Genomic DNA, 22546 nt, shown 5'->3' with positions numbered 1-22546 from the left:
GTGGGCTATGTGGCTGAATTGGGTGCGTACAGAGCCATGTCATGTTTAATTCCCAATGGTCCAGCCCATCTTTTTTTCAGTCAATTGTTTAGGTTTAGTCACTTTAAATGGAGCATATATTATTATATAAATATTATATAATTATAGTTTTTATTTAAAAGACCAATGTGTTTCGCTCTTCTCTGTAATTGACAGCCTTCAGGTTTGTTTTTCATATTATTTCTATATATATAAAACTGAGAATGTCTGCCTGTCTGTGTGTTTCCCTAAAACTCGAGAACTACACAACCAATTTCATTCAAATTTTACACATGCCTTACTTAAGGTCCGGGGAGTGTCATCTTAACTTTTTCCCTAGGGCGACCTCACAGCAATATCATATCTTCTCCACTATTTCAGTATTACATGTTAAAAGTGAAACAAAAACATCTCTCTTTTGTAATGCAGACACTTTCATTTTAATACTGAAACTATTAAAGTGAAAGTATTATATAACAGGGATGAACCATTAATAGTGGTCATCCTTTTTGCTAGAAGAAGATCCGCTATGGTCTTATATGCTACACCACTGGTTTTCAATTCATATTAACCAAATTAATATTCAATTTTTCACCCTTATTATGTGTGTGTGTGTGTGTATTAGCAATTCATATAAAATTGCATCAATGACTTGAACTTGAATAAGTGGTTTCACATTAATGGGGATAAATTAAAAAGGTTTGTTGTTATTATTATTACTGTTTGACTATTGTTATCACGTCTGTTGGTTCCTCGTCAGGGAAACGTTGTTGTGTTGCATTTGTTAAATAATTGTAAACCATAACCCTCCCTCTTTCATAGAAGGGGTTATTGTGTAAAAATTGAATTTTGTCCCTGTTTGGGGAAATTGACAATATTTTCACCGTCTTTATGGAAACATTTTTGTTAAAATGCCTTCGATAGAAGAAAGTTCAAAACTGAATTTCGCTGCAGCCGTACACTTCTATACAAGAGGGACAACAAGATCCAATTGATCGAAATTACAAGAGACGGGCCTACAATTCCAGTCTGTTATATATTTTGAGTATTGTTATCACTAGCGATATCAAGATATAACTTTGTATTTTATATTTTATGTGTAGATGTATATTTATAGATGTATATGTAATATGTACACATATATATATATACACATATATGCATGCATAATATATCTACCCATCCACACATACGCACACACACACACACATACATAGGGGCAGGTGTGGTTGTGTGGTAACAAACTACGTTCCAAACACATGGTCCCACTGTGTGGTGACTTGGCATGTGTCTTCTGCTGTAGCCTCAGACCAACAAAAGCCTTCTCAGTGGATTTTGTACATTTATACAGGCATACATACATACATATACTTGCATACGTACATATTCGGCATAAACACTCTACTACTACAACTAATAACTGTTGGGAACACTTTCAAACCTGCCTTACATTCGAACCGGAATCTCAACATCTGAGTTTTCCATCTGAAGTTAATCTCTCTTATGGAGCTCATACAAAAAGGGCAAGTCTTTGGGCCCATACAATGTGACATGTACACAATCAAGTGGCAAAAAAGAGGCCTTCCACATGCTCATATCCTGCTTTGGCTCTCAGCGAAGATCAATTCCAATGACATCAACAACATAATCTCTGCAGAGCTTCCTGATCCAGCTTTAGACAAAGAACTATATGAAATAGTTAAAGCAAACATGGTACATGGTCCATGTGGGCGTGGATTCAACATAAACACACCATACTTGAAGGACAGCATATGTTCAAAAAGATTTCCAAGGAGGTTCCTACAAGAAACTCAGACAGGTGCTGATGGGTATCCATCATACAGATGCAGAAAACCAGAAGACCGAGGTTTCATAGCAACTATCGGACAGCACAATATTGATAATAGATGGATTGTTCCATACTGCCCACTCCTGTCAAAGACTTTCAATGCCCACATCAACGTTGAGTTTTGCAACTCTGTTAAATCCATCAAGTATGTTTTCAAATATGTAAACAAGGGTTCTGACGCTGCAATGTTTGGACTTTAACATGAATACTGCCAGGATGAGGTGACGCATTATCAAGTGGGACGGTACATAAGTAGCAACGAGGCTTTCTGGTGCATCTTTGGCTTTCCAATTCACCAACGACACCCCGCCATTCAACAGCTTGCAGTGCATCTGGAAAATGGTCAGTGGAGAAAAAGTACTTTTACCAAACCATAAAAAGGCTGGTGATATCTCCATCAATTCCAGCTCTGATCGTACCAACTTTCAGCTGTTTGTAAAGTTTATTGTCAACCTTTGACTTTAAGGTTTGGTACAAACTGCTTGTGCCATCGAGGTGATTATAATGTGAATATTTCAATGGGGTGACTCAATCTAGTTCAAACCTTGTAGGAATGTTTTTTAGATAGCTAATACGAATTTTCTACAATGTAATTTCTTCAGTTTCAACAGATGGGTTCTAATAATCTATACATTAATATAGCTGCAGCCTATAGGAAAAGGTTATAGTGTTTGACCTCACTTATATCTTAAGCCTATTACCTACTACCTTATTTGTTCAACCAAATCCCTACTTTCCTCATCACTTTCATCAGTTTGACTGTCTGAATCACTCTCATTGTTAGCATAAGTGTAAACCTTCCTTTCGAAGAATAAATGTCATCATAATTTCCTTAATTGCTCATTTGTGAGGGCGCGTGGCTTAGTGGTTAGGGCATTCGGCTCATGATCGTAAGGTTGTGAGTTCGATTCCCGGCGACGCGTTGTGTCCTTGAGCAAGACACTTTATTTCACGTTGCTCCAGTCCACTCAGCTGGCAAAAATGAGTTGTACTTGTATTTCAAAGGGTCAGCCTTGTCACTCTCTGTGTCACGCTGATTATCCCCGAGAACTACGTTAAGGGTACACGTGTCTGTGGAATGCTCAGCCATTTGCACGTTAATTTCACGAGCAAGCTGTTCCGTTGATCGTATCAGCTGGGACCCTCGTCGTCGTAACCGGCGGAGTCTTTAAAAAAAATTGCTCATTTACAAGATGAAGTGCAGGGTTCATCATCCACTTGTTTCATTGCAATTTTTTTTTTTTACAATAAAAAACAAAAGTAAACAACAGCTATGGGGGGGTGGGCACCATTAACAATGTGTCATAAACACACTTGGCTACAAAGCTGCAATGTGATCAGTAATCTGATTTTAGTGTTTTATCTTCTTTTTCTCTGTATTCTGTTTATTACCACTTTAGTAAGAACCCAACATTACAGGGTTAAGATTACCACTAGTATTAGGTAAAGCACTGCCTATAATTGACATTTAATATCAAATTTAGTATTTTTATCTTTTAAACTTTATATGCAGGAGTGGCTGTATGGTAGCTTGCTTATGAACCACATGGTTCTGGGTTCAGTCCCACTGCGTGGCACCTTGGGCAAGTGTCTTCTGCTATAGCCTCAGGCCGATCAAAGCCTTGTAAGTGGATTTGGTAGACGGAAACTGAAAGAAACCCATCATATATATATATATATATATATATATATATACACAAATATATATATATATATATACAAATATATATATATATGTGTGTGTGTATATGTTTGTGTTTCTGTGTTTATCCTCCCAACATCGCTTGACAACTGATGCTGGTGTGTTTACGTCCCTGTAACTTAGTGGTTCAGCAAGGAGACCGATAGAATAAGTACTAGGCTTACAAAGAATAAGTTCCGGGGTCGATTTGCTCAACTAAAGGCGGTGCTCCAGCATGGCCACAGTCAAATGACTGAAACAAATAAAAGAGAAAAAGAGAGAGAGTACTTAAAGAAATACAATTTATTTTTTTTCTGTATTTGAATGAAAGGAGATGATTATGCAAGCTTTTTTGGAAGTCTGTAGTACAGGAATCTATTTAACAGCACGCATTACCATCAACCGTTATTGTACATTTATAGACTAGTTTTTGTGCAACGCATCCTTTTTGTTTCCTCCTTCCAGTTTTTTTAACCTTATCCCTTTCAACTACAACACAATCATGAATATTATTATTAGTTTGTGGTGTAAAGAATATATTATATTGTGAGAAATTCATAATTTGATTTAATTTGATAAATCTACTTTTAAAAGTGTATGCCTTTTTTTTTATTTTTTATATTCAGTTTATCTAGTTTAACATATCTAAAATTACCAATAATATCATCAAAAATCATTGTGATTTCTCAATATTTCTGTCTTCTGTGTGTGTGATATCTTAATGTTGTTAGGATGAATATTTGGTTGTGTTTTATGTTCTTTGGTGCTGCTAGCAAGAGAGAGCTAGTAGATTTTGTAGGTGTTATTTTTATATATTTGCTAGAAATCAGGAATCAGGTTTTTCAATTGTTAATATAGGTTTGGAGTAGTTGTGCAGAGACTATGACTGTAACGTCATCTATGCATGAGGTTGTGTGTTTTGTCACTGCATGGTACATTTGCGCTTTTACCAGCATTTTGTGTTGTTTCTTAGGGATTTGTTTTGTATTTATTTAGTGTTGTTATATATTTTTCTTTTTGTGGTGATTGAACGTAATGATCCATAAGTTAGGAAGAACAATATGTAGTTACTGATGTCAAGGATGAGCATTTCAATAATTTATTAGTGTGAGCATGCCCATGCGTACGTGCAGAGGATTGTGATGGATCTGTGTAATGCTATTTCAGCTAGGTTTTTGTTAGGTTGTCAAATTCATTAAACTTCAGTGTTGGTAAAATACGTTGTTGATGTTTAACCCATCACATTCTGAGTGAACCAACCTGGTACTCCAACCTATCTAGGAGAGCAGTAACTCTGAACAAGAGCTGACTCATACAGTGATAATTTATACAATCCAAATCAGAATAGAAACAAAACATAAAATCATGATAATGATGACAATTCGACCAGAGCTGGCAAGCTGGAAGGCTGCACCAAACCCCAGTCTGATTTGGCATGGTTTCTACAGCTGGATGCCCTTCCTAACACCAACCACTCTGAGAATGTAATGGGTGCTTTTACATGTCACTGGCACAGGTGCCATTTGCACGACACTGGTATCTGCCATGACTGCGATTTTACTTGGCTTGATGGGTCTTCTTCTCAAGCACAGCATAATGCCAAAGGTCTCAGCCATTGCCCCCATGAGGCCCGACATTCGAAAGGATCTTTTCATGTGCTACTGGCATCGGACACTTTGTTTCCACGAAGCCCAACACTCGAAAGGTGCTTTTTACGTGCCACCAGGATGGGTGCCAATTACATGACACCAGCATCAGCCATGACTACAATTTCACTTGGCTTGATGGGTCTTCTGAAGCATAGCAAAGGTCTTGGTCACTAGCCATTGCCTCCATGCACTATTTCAAACACAGATTGAAAGAAATCAATTACCCAAGGTTTAAAAATAAGCCAAATAAATTTGAAAGAACAGATTAATGATGGAATTGACTTTTAACTGTGTATCTCTTAAATTGAGTAGCATTCTGTATTTAATAAATTTAGGGACATAAAAGGGAAAAAATCGTCTGTCTTAAAATGTAAGGATAATTAAACCTGTAAACATCATATTGCTTTATCAGTTGAGATACACAGACCAATAAATATATTTACATGTGAAATATTCACCTAGTGAATAAAATTTTAATTTCTTTTCCTCTTTCTTGCTATAGTCCTTCAATTTTTTCATGACTCTTATTTCATAATTTTTCTTATACATTTCAGACAACAAAGCGACGGGCCAGCGTTGCAGCGGTTTCTAAGAATCCTACCCCAGGTGGGTCTGTACCAGGCAACCCAACATCTATGGTATGTCTTTGTATAGTTCTTTTTTATTATATTGTATTTGATGCACATCTCGCTTTAAAACTTCCTACAGTTAACTAAAAACAGCTATGCTCTAAAAATAATTGAAAATCACAATCAACAAATAACTCCTACTATTTTGAGAATTAGTTTACTTTATTCCTATTTTAAGGTCTTAAAGAATAAATTTTATTAAATATGAATAAAATCACTGGCATTTTTTCTGACAGGATTTTAGATTACCTTTCTGCTATTTCCATTTTAATGATATTTTTTCTCTTCTTTTCTCCTTCATTTTCTACACACAAAACTCAAATGTAAATCACATTTGAAAATTGCTCGCTTGTATGGGAAGGTGCTTATGCTACATGCACAAGTATTCTGAGTCATAGTGTCCACAAAAGGTTAGCTAATTGATTGCAAAGATCCACTTACAAAGACACTTCAATCATTTGTGTTGTTTCTTTTTGTCTCTTTCATGTCAAGGATGGTGAAGTGAGTGAATCATTGTACATCATACAAAATTACTTGTGGTTTTCATTCCATCTCTTTCCATGTTGAGTTCAAATCTTGCTGAGGTCAACTATGGCTTCCAACCTGTTGAAATCAATAAAATAAACCACCAATCATGTATTGGGGTCAATGGTAATGACTGTTCCCCTTCTCCAAATTTCAGGCCTATATTAAAAACAATTATCTCTTCTTCAACTAACAAGTGGCATACCACCAATGTCCAAAGCTACATGTTATACATGTCTCTCTTCCTTTCATCATCTCCCAAATGAATTCATTGAGATACTAAAGTATTAACTAATTTTTAAAAATTATATTTCTCTCTGGTTTTAAGCTGTCACCTTTACTTTCGTTTGATTTAGTTAAGCATTGTACAATAATGTTTACCTTTCTTTGATATGAACAGTCTTGAGTAATTAAAGTTATTATGTTTGCCACATTAAGTATGTTTACACTTCATTACTTATACTGAACACTTTGCTTAATACTTTCTCCTCAGTGATGTAGATGCCTTTAATCTCTATGGGTTTTAACCTATAGAAATTCAAGCTTAACACCAACCTTAAAAGTTTGGCTGACAAATTACTTGTCAAGTCATCAAAGTTTATAACAGCATATGAAAAGACTTCCAGTGTTTTCTACTTATACCTATACATCCTTCCTTTCTTCAAACTATACACGCACAATTATACACAAATGACACTTTGCTCACATTCTCTCACCATTGCACAACAATTTCAAACCTACATCAACCTTCCAGAAACCTGACTCCAAAATAAAAGACTTGAAGTAGCACCCACCAAATCCACTTACTTCTTTCTTACCAGCAACACAAGAGAACTTCAAATACAATCAACAATATAAACATATCACATAAACACACTGAAAAGACATAAATATTAGGAGCTACACACAACACCTTCACAGCATGCTAACAAGTAACAGAAATGTATATTATTTACATTCAACGGATATTTGTCCTCATCTTTTTTGTTGTTAACACATTTCAGCTGATATACCCTCCAGCCTTCTTCAGGAATCTTGGGGAAATTTTGAACCAGGGTTCTCATTCCTAAGGTATTTTTCGATGTTATCATTATTATTAGTATTATTGTTATTGTTCAGGTCACTGCTTGGAATTGAACTCAGAATCTTGGGGTTAGTAGCTCATGCTCCTAACCACTACGCCATATGCCCGTGAGCATATGGCGTAGTGGTTAAGCTGAAATGTTGTGTTAACAACAAACAAGATGAGGACAAATATCTGTCAAATGTAAATAATGTACATAATTCCTCATCTCTTAAATATAGACCTGTAAGCCACAGAAATCTTTGTAATGAAAGCAAAAGAATGCACAAGCATACTTAAAGCACTTATACATGTTACATTTCTATTACATTTGACTAACTGAAAGAAATACCAGCAATTCTTCCACAAATGCTAATAAACTACAGAGTATAGTAAACAGTGCACTATACATCCCCATAGGTTGAACACCAACTGCACCCATGGACAATCTACTGAACGAAACAAAAATACTAAATGTTAAAAACCACTAGGACATGTGAAACACATGGTTTGTTTCAGTAGCAAGCTTCAATTGACATAAAAATCATCTGCATAGATAATATCCCAGATCAAACAAGAGGGTCCTAAAAGCATTGTTATTAATTTTTAAATATTATTCCCTTTGAAGTCTGGAGAAATAATAATTTTACTCTATTCTTTTGTTTCAGTCATTTGACTGTGTCCATGCTAGAGCACTGCCTTTAGTCGAGAAAATCGACCCCTGGACTTATTCTTTGTAAGCCTAGTACTTATTCCATCAGTGTTTTCTGCCAAACAGCTAAGTCACTGGGATGTAAACACACCAGCATCGGTTATCAAGGATTGGTGGGAGGACAAACATAGACACACAAACATACACACACACACACACACATATATACATATATATATATATATATATATATATATATACGATGGGCTTCTTTCAGTTTCCGTCTACCAAATCTACTCACAAGGCTTTGGTCAGCCTGAGGCTATAGTAGAAGACACTTGCCCAAGGTGCCATGCAGTGGGACTGAACCCAGAACCATATGGCTGGTAAGCAAGCTACTTACCACACAGCCACTCGTACACCTAAAATAATTTTTTGATTCATAATTTCACCAAATTAAGGAACATGATTTTGAAGTTGTTCTGAAGGTGTAATTTAACTAGCATACCAACTGATAAAAAAAAAAACTCTCTGATGTAAATGTGTGCAGCGTTCTTATCTCCCAAAAATCCTAGTAAACTTCAGCAGTGAATCTATTTCTTTTAAGGTAAACATTATTAAAATTTGGACACTTTACCATGAATTTTTCAGAGGGTCTGCTTATAAAACAAATTTTCTACTAGTAAGCTAGCTACAATATGTCCTACATACTTGCAAGTGAGTATGACCTGGTAACTTGTACCGTGCTTTCACTAACTGTTTTCAGTACCTCTGTCATCAGAAGCAGATATAAACACCTTCTTGGCCACCTCCTACCCTTGACTCAGTGGAACATCAAAGCTGTGAAATGTAACACATTGAAGGAGAGAGGGCTGCACTAGCAGTCAGCTGATGTTCATTTGCAGCAAAGTAGACTGAAACAACTTGAAATGATATGCCTTGTTCAAGGACACAACATGCTGCCCGTGTCCATGAATTGAATCCATACCTTTATGATCATAAGTGCAACACCTTAACCACTAGACCATGTGCCTTCAATAACATTTAAGATCACTAAAAGAAATTTAATTAATAACATATCTCTTGAAGTTTTCATGAACAATCATTTGCTGAATTTATTTTTTTCATATTACTGATTTAAAAAACAAAATATATGAAATATTTAATCAATTTCAAGTTAAGAAGATTACAAATTTTAAATGTAATATTTTAAGGTCCCCTTAAATTGCCATGTTTAAATAAACATCCTTTTTGCAGATCACTTCTTTTTGTTGATCATTTACTATCATTTAGCAATAAAAATAACTAAAGCATGACAAACCAACAAACGGCATCTAGGGACACAGACTTGCTTAAGAATTTCACTTGACAGGTTTGAGCCTACTGTATGGTATTTTGTCAAAAATCTTCTACTACAGTATTGGATAAACAAGTTTTACAAGTAAAATAGGGGAAACAAATTGTATGAGCATTTTTCTGCTTAGTTAGGAATGGAATGGCAGTATACAAAACCTATTTTCAGGGCCTCCAAGTCTGGAGGGATAAAAATGAGGAAATTATCCTCAAATTGGAGACCTTCCTCTAATGCTTATAAGAGTGAACTTTGCTAAGAGTTTTCAAAGACTATATGTTGTCCCTAGGCTTAAGAAGATTTTCCCAAGGTGCTCTGCAGTGGAACTAAACCCAAAACCACATGGTTGCAAAGTGAGCTTCTTAATCATACAACTATGCCTGCACCTTACACACACATCATATGTACATAGTGTAATACACACACACACACACATATATATATATATATATATATATATATATATATATATAGGAGTGTTACTTAGCGGTTCGGCAAAAGAGACCGATAGAATAAGTACTGGGCTTACAAAAGAATAAGTCCCGGGGTCGAGTTGCTCGATTAAAGGCGGTGCTCCAGCATGGCCGCAGTCAAATGACTGAAACAAATAAAAGAATAAAAGAATAAAAGAGTATACAAAACAATAAATTAGATAGAGAGATTCAATTGACAAACCAATAATTTATTTATATTATAACGTAATATACTTTCCTTAGTTTGTCATTTTATGTATATATATATTAAACTATGGTTGCAGAACAAACAAATATAAGGTCATCCACGTAACATTTCAAATCTCGAACATTTAATCACATAATGCTTTTTCTTTCATGTAGAATATACATGCATAAAATCATGGAAGATGAAACACAACTCATCAATACAAGCATATAAGAAAAATGTGTGAATACAGTCCATCGCGGTTAAAAGTTAATGATTAATACTTTAGCGACTAAAAGAATATATATTTTAACATTACAACATCTAGAATAATAAATACATAAAAATATAAAGAAATATATAAATATATAAAAAGATATAAAAATACATATATATAGGAAACATATAAATAAATAATATATAAGGTAAGATAAAAGTTCATCGTTTAGAAATTTTTTCGATTAAAAATTACTTTTCAAGATAAGGGAAAACCTATTGTTAAAAGCCAGTGTCCAAGCAAAAAAAAGAAGAAACCATATTTACATTCCCTATGGCCATTTCAGGGGTTCATCACCGTATTTAATGCACGAGGGTGCATCACGATAATTACTCCTTCATCAGGGGAAAAATAAAGAAACACACATCACATACCAGAGCGAGACCTCCTTAACCAAACCTTGTTTGTTCTGCAACCATAGTTTAATATATTTGTCTCATTTAATTGAGCACTTCTATAGCAGTCCTATTAAACATTTTGTTCCTGATAAGAAACAATCACTTTATTATTGATATATATATATATATATATATAATATATATATATATATATGTATATATATATCTTCATCATCATCATCATCATTGCTTAATAGCCATGCTGGCATGGGTTGGACAGTTTGACAGGAGTTGGCCAGCCAGGCAGTTGTCCAGACTCCAATTGTCTGTTGACATGATTTCTATGACTGGATGCCTTTCCTGATGCCAACTACTTAATAGAGTGCACTGAGTGCTTGTTACATGTCACCAGCATGGGTGCGTTTATATAGCACGAGTGCATTTTATGTGACACTGGCATGAGTGCATTTAACATGCACCAGCACCTGCAAAGGACATGCCTGTATATATGGATAACTGTGATTTTACTTAACTTGACATGTCTTCTCAAGTACAGTAAATCACCACAACTTCCAGTCACTTGTCATTTCCTTAGTGAGGCCCAGAGTCTTACCACTTCATCCTCCCTCACACACACACATATATATATTTGACTGGAAAGCAATACATTTATATTGCAATATTTAATTTTTTCATTGAAAACGTTTTCACTGTTTTCGGTTCTGTTAACAGCTTGGCTGTGAGGATACTGGCACTGATGTAGCAACATTTGAAATAGTGTCTAGGTAAATCTAGCTAAACATATTTGAAGAGTCCAAAACCTAGGTCCTAGATTATCCTATTTTGGGTTGTCCATGTTCTTTCTAGATACCTCTAGATGAAATTTTTTTTTCACTGCTACACACATCTTTGCCAGAATTTATACAGTGAAGCTTTACTATAGCATCGTAAGATTATCAACTGCTATTTCCAGTAAACATTGGTGCCTTGTTGTACCACTATTCTATATTTATACGTGTGTGTGTGTGTATAAACTGCTCTTCAAAGCTATAAAGCCAGTACACTGTCTGTTTTTTCTGGTGAACTATACTACACCAATACATGAAACTCACCTCTAGATAGGAAATGGAATAGAAGGCATTGCAATATTCAAATTTATTGAAAACCAAAAATAAGTAGATAGTAATTCAAAATAACACAGTGTCAGAAACTCCTGTTCAAAACTATAATGCCAGGTTGATATAAATATATATTTATTGCAAGGCATTGATCCCACCTGTTTCAATGCTTTGCAATAAAATTGCTATCACGGTGGCATGGCTGTTAGATGGAGATGAGGCACAAAAATAGATAAAATATATAGTGGAGTCTCAGTGAGGGAGAAAAAGCAAGAAGAGAAATGATATATGGTTTAGTTTAGTACCCAGAACAGGAAAATGAGAAGCAGAAAAAATGTAGGTCTACTTTCAAAGTAATTAAATTAAGTGTAATTCCTTTTTGATTGCATCATGATGAAAATAAATGAAATAAGATGATACAATCATCTTATCAACAAGTAGTAGATGAAGTAAACACAGATACTTAGCAAAATAGCTGAAGAAGATTAAATTTTTATTAATTCTGTTTGTTAGATTTAAAAAATTTTTTCAAAAACAAAAATTATGCATACATATTGTAGTGCGATGGAGGAAAAGGACAACAGAAAAAGAAGCAATGGGAGAAAGAAATACAAAAGGCCTTACCTCGGCGAAATCAGCGGTCACTCTCACGAATTCAACACGTCTTGTCGCTCTGCGCTCTTTGCTGGAACTGACCACATGTGCTTCCTGCCTATGCATGCCCCTTTCACTCTTCCGCCGGCCCCTGCAAGCCTTACTTCCGTCCACCTCATCTGTCATCCTCTCCACCAACACCACATAGCTCATCACAGCCCATAATACCACTAACACCACACATATAAAAATTCACACATTAATATATGTGCATAAAAATGTAACTGTTAGAATGCTAAGGTATTCACATATGTACACAAAATAAGATTAAGACAAAAGTTTTAACAAAAAATGACACATGAATGTAAATAGAAAAGCAATCTAAAATGGTATGTGGTTAACCAATATGAAAAGAAAATACTGTTTACCTAATAAAAAGTTAGAAATATTATTATTCAGATATAGTGAAGGGGATATGAAGATTAATGTAATGACTGAGTTAGTTGATAAAAAACAATAAATCTGTTTGTAAAAAAGAAAGAAAAAATAATGGTTATTTAAGTCAAAGGAAATTAAATGAAAACATTCTAGATTTAGAAACAAAAAAATTTCATATGGGCTAATAAACAAAATAGCACATGATAAGTCTGAAGTTCAAGAAAGTCCTATTCTGTCCTGCAGTGATTATTCGATTGTGTCCAGGAAGTTTTCAAAGATCTTGCTGGCAGATGAAACAAAGGAGCCATACCTAGATATAGTTGTTATTGCTTAAAACAGTGTATGTTCTGAAAACATAGCAACCAGAGTAAAAACAGATTTGACAAAGTTCAGAAAGCTACTGGTAACAAAGGGTTTATCTCTCAGGGTGATGGACAAATTGTATGAAGCTTGTGCAAGTGAGATATGACCCTGAGTGTGGAACAATTGTGAAGACTAGAAAAAAATGAAGGAAGCATGCGCAATTGAATGTATAATGTTAATGTGTATGAACAATGGTGCACAAATGAGCTGAAAGAAAAATTGGGTACTAATCAGAAGTAGTGTACAAGAGAGAAGACTGCACTGTTACAGGCATGTGATGTGTATGAAGAATGACAGCTATATTCAAAGTGAAAGAAACCCGTGGAAGAGGGAGATCTAGGAAGACAGGGAATAAAGTGATGAAGACTGATCTTAGGGTGCTAAACCTCATAGAGGAAACAACAATGATACACAATGCTTGAGAAGACCCATTCATTCATGCAAACATGGTGAAATGAATGTTAAGTCTACATCTTCCTCCCATGCCTCTTTGATATGGTCATATTTTTTTATCATTCATACTCTCTTATATTCACTGTACTATGCTGCCAGTGTAATTAAGGATGGCTGTGGATTTCTCCTATTCACTGTACATTGTTGTCTCTGTATACAGAGATGACCCTTTCATCTTTCTGACACTCATCAGCTTTCCTATCCGATGTACCATGCTGCCCATGTAACAAAGGATGATATTGATTGTATTCAATCCTTCCAACCACCATCCTTATCAATCTAACTCTCTTTCCCATCATGAAGCCTATATATAAGAGACAGCATTGAATACTTGATCTTCTTGTACTTGATACACTATACCATCATCTTCTCTGTATTGCTCATCATTTCTCTCTCCCCCACAAGCCACCTCTTATTTATGTCCACTATCTCTTACTATAGTTTATTTTGTTGCGATCCATCACTCACCCTAATCACTCTGTTTCTATCCTTATACTTTTGATCCCTTTGCCCACTCTGTTAATCAGTGTCTTGTCATATTGTCTCATCATAGAATAATGAGGTCTTTTTTGTCATAAAGCATACAAAGTACGTGACTAGTGTTTGTGCCATGATAAAATGTACCTAGTACACACTGTTAAGTGGTTGGTAAATGAGCAGAAGCAATATAAAGTTGAGAGTACCCTTAAGTTTTGTAGAGGACATAACAACCTCTGTCTAGTGCTGGTACCATGTTTAAATTCGTCCAGTACACTCTAGTATGTGGTTTAACTGTAAAAACAAAACCAAGAATGAAATGTATCAGGGAAACATAGTCTGTTGAACTATTTACAAAGACAGTAGCTTCCAAATAAGAACTGACTCTGACTGTGATGGTCCACCCAACCCATGCAAGAATGATGAATGTGTGTATGGTAAGGAATACAGTATCGTTTAAAGTATTGAGCAAAAATATTTGGTGGTATTTGATTATGCCCTTTTTTTTTTTTACCTATGTTGACTTTGACTTTCATTCTTCTGAAGTTATTAAAATTATTTCTAAGATTAATAGAATTCAATATCATTCTTTTCCATGCTGGCATGTATCAGACAAAATTCATCAAGGCAGATTTTCAATGGCCAGATGCTTTTCCTGTTTCCCACTCAACCAACATTTTTCCTTAGTCCTTCAAATAAACATTACACTAGCTAAATGTGTTTTTCACAGAAGATTGCAAATGAACAACACTACTTGCATGATGGTGATGTTTGATTTACAATTAACATGGACATCAAGACAAAGAGACATTAAAACACAAGCTCATATTTATGGATGCTTACACACCATACAACACACACACAACAGGCTTCTTTCAGTTTCAAATAAGCTTATAAGGCTTTGGTTGACCCAAGGATATATATAGTTAAAAGACACTTGCCCAAGATGCTGTACAGTGGGACTGAACCTAAAACTATGTGGATACAAAGTGAACTTTGTAACTATCCACTATTTATATCTGTGATATAAATCAGTCTAAACCCTAAAAGGCTCTACCTCAGCATGTCTGTAGTTCAATGACTGAAACCAATGAAAAAATATAAATTACATGACTTGCCACAAATATTTATTAGAAATTTTCAGATAACACAGTTGACATTGATGGACTAATCACAGAAAATGTAATAAGTTAAAATTTTATGATCAGCTTTCGGTCCACCAGAAATGGTAATATATAATACATATTTTCTTTCTCTTATTCTTTTACTTGTTTCAGTCATTTGACTGGAGCCATGCAGGAGCACCACCTTAAGGGGTTTTAGTTAAACAAATCAACCCCAGGACTTCTTCTTTGTAAGCCTACTACTTATTCTATTGACTTCTTATGCCAAACTGCTAAGTTACAGGGATGTAAACACGCCAACATCAGTTGTCAAGCAATGGTGGGGTGAGTGGAGAAATGCAGACACAAACACTATGCAACAGAAGATGGGTGGGGATGATGATTTTCTAGGCGGCATGCATATCACCAAGGTTCAGTCATCAGCCCCCTCCTATTATCATAATCCTCCAGGCAATAATGGAGGAATTCAAGACAGGATGCCCCTGGGAGCTCCTCTATGCTGACGACCTTGCTCTAATTGCTGAGTCACTATCAGAACTAGAGGAGAAGTTTCAAGTGTGGAAACAAGGATTAGAATCGAAGAGCCTTAGAGTCAATCTAGCTAAAACCAAAGTCCTAATAAGTAGGAAGGCAGGCAAACCATAAATCCCTTCAGGTAGATGGCCCTGCTCGATCTGTAGAAAAGGCGTAGGTAGAAACTCTATAAGATGTACCAAGTGTAAGCTATGGACACATAAGAGGTGCAGCAATATCAAAGGAAGGCTAACTGGGAAGATAGTTTTTGTATGTGGCAGACGCTCAGGAGCAATAAGCACCAAAAATGTGCAGAGAACAACTTCCGCTACATTACAGGGAGAAAAACTATAAGTAGTTGATAGCTTCCATTACCTAGGTGACCAAGTCAGTAGCAGGGGAGGGTGCGCTGAAAGTGTAGCTGCTAGAATAAGAATAGCCTGGGCAAAGTTCAGAGAGATCTTACTCATTGCCTCACCGAGGCAATGACTAGTAACCGGAACCTTTGGAAATATGTTGTGCTTGAGAAGACTTGGCAAGCTCAAATGAGACCATAACCTTGTGGCTTATGCCAGGGGTGTAACCAGCCTACTTATGCGTACCTTTCCTCCATTGGACACAAAACTGTGCTTGCAAAGACCTATTGAGGCAAGTGAAATCGAAAACAAATTCAATGACTGGCATCCGTGCTTGTGGAGCGCTAAGAGTACCAGCTGAGCATGATCGTTGCCAGAGCAAGAAGCTGGCCTCCGTGCTGGTGGCACGTAAAAAAATGCCATTTGAGCGTGATCATTATCTGTGTTGCCTTACTGGCACTTGTACTGGTGGTACATGAAAAAGCATTCAAGCGAGGTCATTGCCACTGGACTGGCTCCTGCGCAGGTGGCACATAAAAAGCACCATTTGAGCGAGGTTGTTGCCAGTACCGCCTGACTGGCCCTCATGCCGGTGGCACATAAAAGCACCCACTACACTCTCGGAGTGGTTGGCATTAGTAAGGGCATCCAGCTGTAGAAACTCTGCCAGATCAGATTGGAGTCTGGTGCACCATTTGCTTCGCCAGACCTCAGTCAAATTGTCCAACCCATGCTAGCATGGAAAGCGGACATTAAATGATGATGATGATGATATATATATATATATATATATATATATATATATATATATATATATATATCTTTATAGGTGCAGGAGTAGCTGTGTGGTAAGTAGGTTGCTTACCAACAACATACTTCCAGGTTCAGTCCCACTGCATGGCATCTTGGGCAAGTGTCTTTTAGTATAGCCTTGGGCTGACCAAAGCCTTGTGAGTGGATTTGGTAGATGGAAACTGAAAGAAGCCAATCGTATATGTGTGTGTGTGTGTGTGTATATATCTGTGTTTGCGTCCCCAACATCGCTTGACAACTAATGTTGGTGTGTTTATGCCCGCGTAACTTAGTGGTTCAGCAGAATTGACTGATAGAATAAGTACTATATATATAGGGAAGAGGATTTGAAAATGCAAACATCTTTTAAAGATGTTTATTGATTTGACCAGTTTCACTTTTTTGGGAAAAAGATTTTTAAAAGTAAAATGTAAGCCTTTGTGTAGTCTTTGTGGTGTTAAAAAAGGGCTTACATAGATGTTTTAAAATACAAGTATAGAGTATATAAGAAAATATTAAGAAATAGAATCTGACAATGATAAGAAAATGTTAAGAGGGGCTTTGTATTAAAAGTTTACATAAAAGTGTTCAAAATAGGTAGTAAAATAAATTCGTAATTATTTATTAGTTTTCAAAAATCATGATTGTATATACTCGTAAGCATATAGACAGAAAGAATTTGTAGACAGTATTTGATAGGAGAAAGCATGTATTGCTTAGTCAAAACTTCATCAGAAATTATATTTAAGTATTTATACAGAATTTTAAGGGAATGACCAACCTTTTTTTCTTTATCTCCAGTCTTGTATGTGTATTTGGCAAGGATGGTTACTATTTTTAGAAACAGTATGGGAGGTTGGTTGGTAGGGGAAAGCATTGACAGGATCTGATTTGTAGAATCAAAAGGATTTTTTTTGTTTCTGGGCTAGTCTGTCATGGTTCAGTGGTTTTTGGACTGGTCTTAGAGTTCAGTGTGTTGTGTGTGTGTGTGTGTATATATCTGTGTTTGCGTCCCCAACATCGCTTGACAACTAATGTTGGTGTGTTTATGCCCGCGTAACTTAGTGGTTCAGCAGAATTGACTGATAGAATAAGTACTATATATATAGGGAAGAGGATTTGAAAATGCAAACATCTTTTAAAGATGTTTATTGATTTGACCAGTTTCACTTTTTTGGGAAAAAGATTTTTAAAAGTAAAATGTAAGCCTTTGTGTAGTCTTTGTGGTGTTAAAAAAGGGCTTACATAGATGTTTTAAAATACAAGTATAGAGTATATAAGAAAATATTAAGAAATAGAATCTGACAATGATAAGAAAATGTTAAGAGGGGCTTTGTATTAAAAGTTTACATAAAAGTGTTCAAAATAGGTAGTAAAATAAATTCGTAATTATTTATTAGTTTTCAAAAATCATGATTGTATATACTCGTAAGCATATAGACAGAAAGAATTTGTAGACAGTATTTGATAGGAGAAAGCATGTATTGCTTAGTCAAAACTTCATCAGAAATTATATTTAAGTATTATACAGAATTTTAAGGGAATGACCAACCTTTTTTTCTTTATCTCCAGTCTTGTATGTGTATTTGGCAAGGATGGTTACTATTTTTAGAAACAGTATGGGAGGTTGGTTGGTAGGGGAAAGCATTGACAGGATCTGATTTGTAGAATCAAAAGGATTTTTTTTGTTTCTGGGCTAGTCTGTCATGGTTCAGTGGTTTTTGGACTGGTCTTAGAGTTCAGTGTGTTGTGTGTGTGTGTGTGTGTGTGTGTATAGATCTGTGTTTGTGTGTGTTTTATATTCAGCAGGGTGGTGAGTATATGTGTGCACGTTTGTATGTATGTGATTTGTATTTGTCAGGGTGCTGCATGTGTGTGTGTGTGTTTGTTCATGTGTGTGTGTTTGTTCATGTGTGTGTGTGTATGTTTGTGTGTGTGTGCACATGAGTATATGTGTGTGTGTCTCTCTGTGTATGTTTGTAGTGTTATAATTGTCTGGGTGGTGTGTGTGGATCCATCCGTATGTGTGTATGGCTGTGCATATGTATGTATGTGTATGTGTGTGTCAGTGTGTTTCATTTGTCAGGGGCTCTGCATGTGTCCATGTGTCTGTTATGTTTATCAAGCTGGTGTGTATGTGTGTGCATGTATGTACTGTGCATGTTTGTACGGAGTATGCGTTTGTATGTGTATATGTGGGTGTGGTTTATATAATTTTCGGGTGTGTGTGTGCATATGTTTGGGTGTATTTTTCTGAGTGTTTTATTTGTATTGTTTGTGCCGTGTGAGTGTGTCTTGTATTTGTCAGGGTAGTGTGTGTTATTGTGTGTGTCTGAGTGTTTGTTGTGATTGTTGGAATTGTATTGTGTGTGTATATCTCTGTTTTTTCTTTGAGTGTGTGTGTTTTTTTTACTGGGGAATGGGCATATTGTGTTTGTGTGTGGGTGGATTGTGTTGTATTTGTGTGGATTTGTATGTCTTCATATTGTGAGGGCGGTGTTTGTAAATGTGTGATTGTACGTGTTTATGTGTGTGTGTCTGAGTGTTTATTGTGATTGCTAGAATTGTATTGCATGTGTATATGTGTGTGTTTTTTTCTTGGAATATGTGTGTATTTGTGCTCAAGAATGGGGATATTGTGTTTGTGTGTGTGTGTATGGGGGTTTGCATTGTGTTTGTGTGTGTGTTTGTTGTGGATGTATACCTGAGGGGTAGGGGTATTGTGTTTATGTGTCAGCAGTCCAAATATATTTTTTGAGATGTTAGAGTATGTTGAGTTGTGGTCTGTATTTTTGAATAAGGATATTTTCCTTATTTATCCTTGTTCGGTCAGTGGTGCTGTCTGGGCACTGGCACAATGGGAAAACTAGGAATTTGGGGGACTTATCTCAGTGGGATCCCTCAATTGTTGGTGGTGGACTGTCATCCTATCTCTGAGAGTAAGACTAGTTTGCTCTATGTAGTCTTTGTGGCACCCTTCACACGTAATGGCATAAAGTAAATTTTTTGATGTACAGTTGAAGTTCTTCAATGAGGTGGATGCAGATCCTGCAATTAGAGCAACCACATTTTTTGACGGTGAGTGTTGGGCTTGTGTTGGGTAATTTTGCACTGGTGAGTAAGTTTTTATTTGGGTTGTCTCTTGCTTTTTATTATTTTATGGGTTTCAAGTACTTTTTTTAAATGTGGGTCTTGACTCAGTAGTGTGGTGTTCTTGTATATAATTGTGTAAGTTTCTGTATTTTTTGGATTGTGTGTTGAGAGATATGGGAGACTATTGAATGTACTTTGGTTTTAACATAAGTCTTGGATATCGATTGTCTTAGCCCATTCTATTCCATTGTCAACTAATAATGCTGGGTTCTGTCTTTCGAGAAGAATTTCCTTTAGTTCTTGGAGTCTTTTATTTTACATTACGTAATTTGAGACAATTATACAGATTCTTCTCACTAGATTGAAGGGTATGTTTGTCTTCATGTGCTTTGGGTGATTGGAGGTGAACAGGGGGTATTGTTTGGAATCAGTCGGTTTGTAGTGGATATCAGTTTCAATGTTGGTGCCTTTTTTATTATAAGAATATCAAGAAATGGGAGTTGGTCTTGACTATATTCCATTGTAAATTGAATATGGTTGTTGACGCTGTTGATTAAATTTTTGAATGCATTGAGTTGATCAAATGTGTGACACTATAGAATGAGGCAGTCAGCCAAGTGATGTCTCCAATTCTCCAATGGGTATTTGTGGAAAGACAGGCCGTATTTTAATTCGGATTGTCCATATATTTGTACTTCCAGGTAGGTAATCACCATATTGGCATAAGTTGAGGCAACTTTAGTACCCATCGCAGTCAATGATACCTGTTTGTAGGTATTATTAAAATTTAAAAAGTTGTTTTAGAGAATAAACTTAAGGCCCTCAATGATAAATTCTTTTTTTATTCTTTCCAGGACCTCATTGAGGTATTTTTCTAGCCAGAATTTAATGGCTTCTGGCCAGTGTTGATGTGGAATCGTAGTATAAAGGTTTATTACATCAAAAGAGACAATGAAAATGTCTTTATTGACATGTTTGGGGAGGTGGTTTAGGAGGTCCAGGTCGTCTCTTACAATACTTGGTATGTGTTTAAGTATTGGTTTTAAGAGTATATCAATGAAGTTGCTTAATCTGTGTGTTTCATAGTTTGGACCTGCCACAATTGGCCTCAGTTTAAGATCAGTGGGATGTGGTACAGTGATGCAGGTTGAGGTGGACTTTTTGCAAGCTTCAGTAATTATTTTGCTCTTGTGGATTTTTGGAAGCCCATAGAGGTTGCTGGTTTTGCAATCAAAATTTATTAAGTAGTCACATTCCTTTGTCATTAAATTATTTTGATGTTGGCAAATGAGTGTGTTTAATTTGGACATCATTTTTGAGTGTTGGTAGTTGACTATTTCATAGTAGGTAGTATCTTGTAAGGGGTGAGATAGAGAGATTTTGTATTGTTCTGTCTCCATAATTATGACAGTATTTCCCTTATCTGCTCCCTTGATTGTTTTATAACTCATGGATGATTTCCCATTCACTTTTATCAGTATTGGATTTGGGTTTAGGTTGTGGTAGTTCACTATAAGAGAAGTTTGATATGTAGTCACAGAATTTTGTTCCTGCCTTTTGTAGAATTGTAATTGCTTTTATTGCGTACCATTGATTCATCATTATTTTCCTTGTTGAAAAATTCTTCTGTGAAGCATAATTTTCTACAGAAGTGTGAAATACCCTCATGTATTTCATTGAGGTTAGGGTATTGTGGTGTTAGAGTGAATTTCAATCCCTTTGAGGGGATTTTAATTTGTTAGGTTGACAGGATTAGGCTTGAAAGATTCACTATTTTTGGTTTTTCATGGTTGGTATGTACCTTCTGCTGTTGTGGATTCTGTTGCCTTAGCCTAAAAAATGATTTCTGGAGGTTCTTCTGTTGGTATTTTGGTGTATACTGGCATTTTCCCCATTATTGTGTGGCCTTCTAAGGAAGTTTTGGATATTCCTGGGTCTGGGTTGTTGGTGATGGATGTAATTTTGGTTCCTTAGTGTAGGTTGAAACCTATGGTCATGGTTTAGAAATGAATTCCTATGTGTTGGATGGGATCTATGATTTTGGAATGACTCCTGTGTGGGCTGGGATCTATAGTGTCGGGTACAGTCTTGTCTTGAGTTGGAGGGTGCCTGGGTTCTTTTGGTAAGGTTATAGTGTTGTCTGTAAGTTCTGTTATTATTGTCAAAGTTTGGAGTGGTGTGTGTTTGATGTTTTGCAATTTGTTTTGTTTGTTGTAGGTGAGGTGTGTGAGTTAAATTTTTTTCAAATATGGGTTGCTTCTATGATGTTCGCTTTTAAAATCCATTTCGTAATTGGTGAACCAAATGGTATTTTTTCCCCATCATTGAAGGGATGTTAGTTCTTCATCCTCACACTTTTTTTTCCAAAGTTTGGTGGTTCTATCAAGGAGTGCACCTTCACAGCATTTTGAAATTTCAATTTCCATTTCGTTATCAAGTGCCTTGAATTTTTCCTCGTTGGAGTTGGCTCTTAGCTGTAACAACTCTATTTCCATTTTGAATTTTTCTAAGGCCAATTTCTCCCTGAGTCTTT

The 22546-nt window shown here is 35.9% G+C and overlaps 1 protein-coding gene across 1 annotated transcript in view; it reads left to right on the top strand.

Annotated features, from left to right (window-relative positions):
* LOC115226447 overlaps positions 1-22546 on the top strand; it is a 577012-nt gene that overhangs the window by 479700 nt on the left and 74766 nt on the right. The window contains exon 17 of the mRNA XM_036500752.1: positions 5752-5835. Within this exon, the coding sequence (XP_036356645.1) occupies positions 5752-5835 (84 nt within the window). The remainder of the gene's footprint in view (positions 1-5751; positions 5836-22546) is intronic.

Source organism: Octopus sinensis, linkage group LG2 (genome assembly GCF_006345805.1).
Source record: "Octopus sinensis linkage group LG2, ASM634580v1, whole genome shotgun sequence".
Lineage (NCBI taxonomy): Eukaryota > Metazoa > Mollusca > Cephalopoda > Octopoda > Octopodidae > Octopus > Octopus sinensis.
The sequence above is the reverse complement of the archived record's forward strand: the minus strand, read 5'-3'. Positions and strand labels throughout refer to the sequence as shown.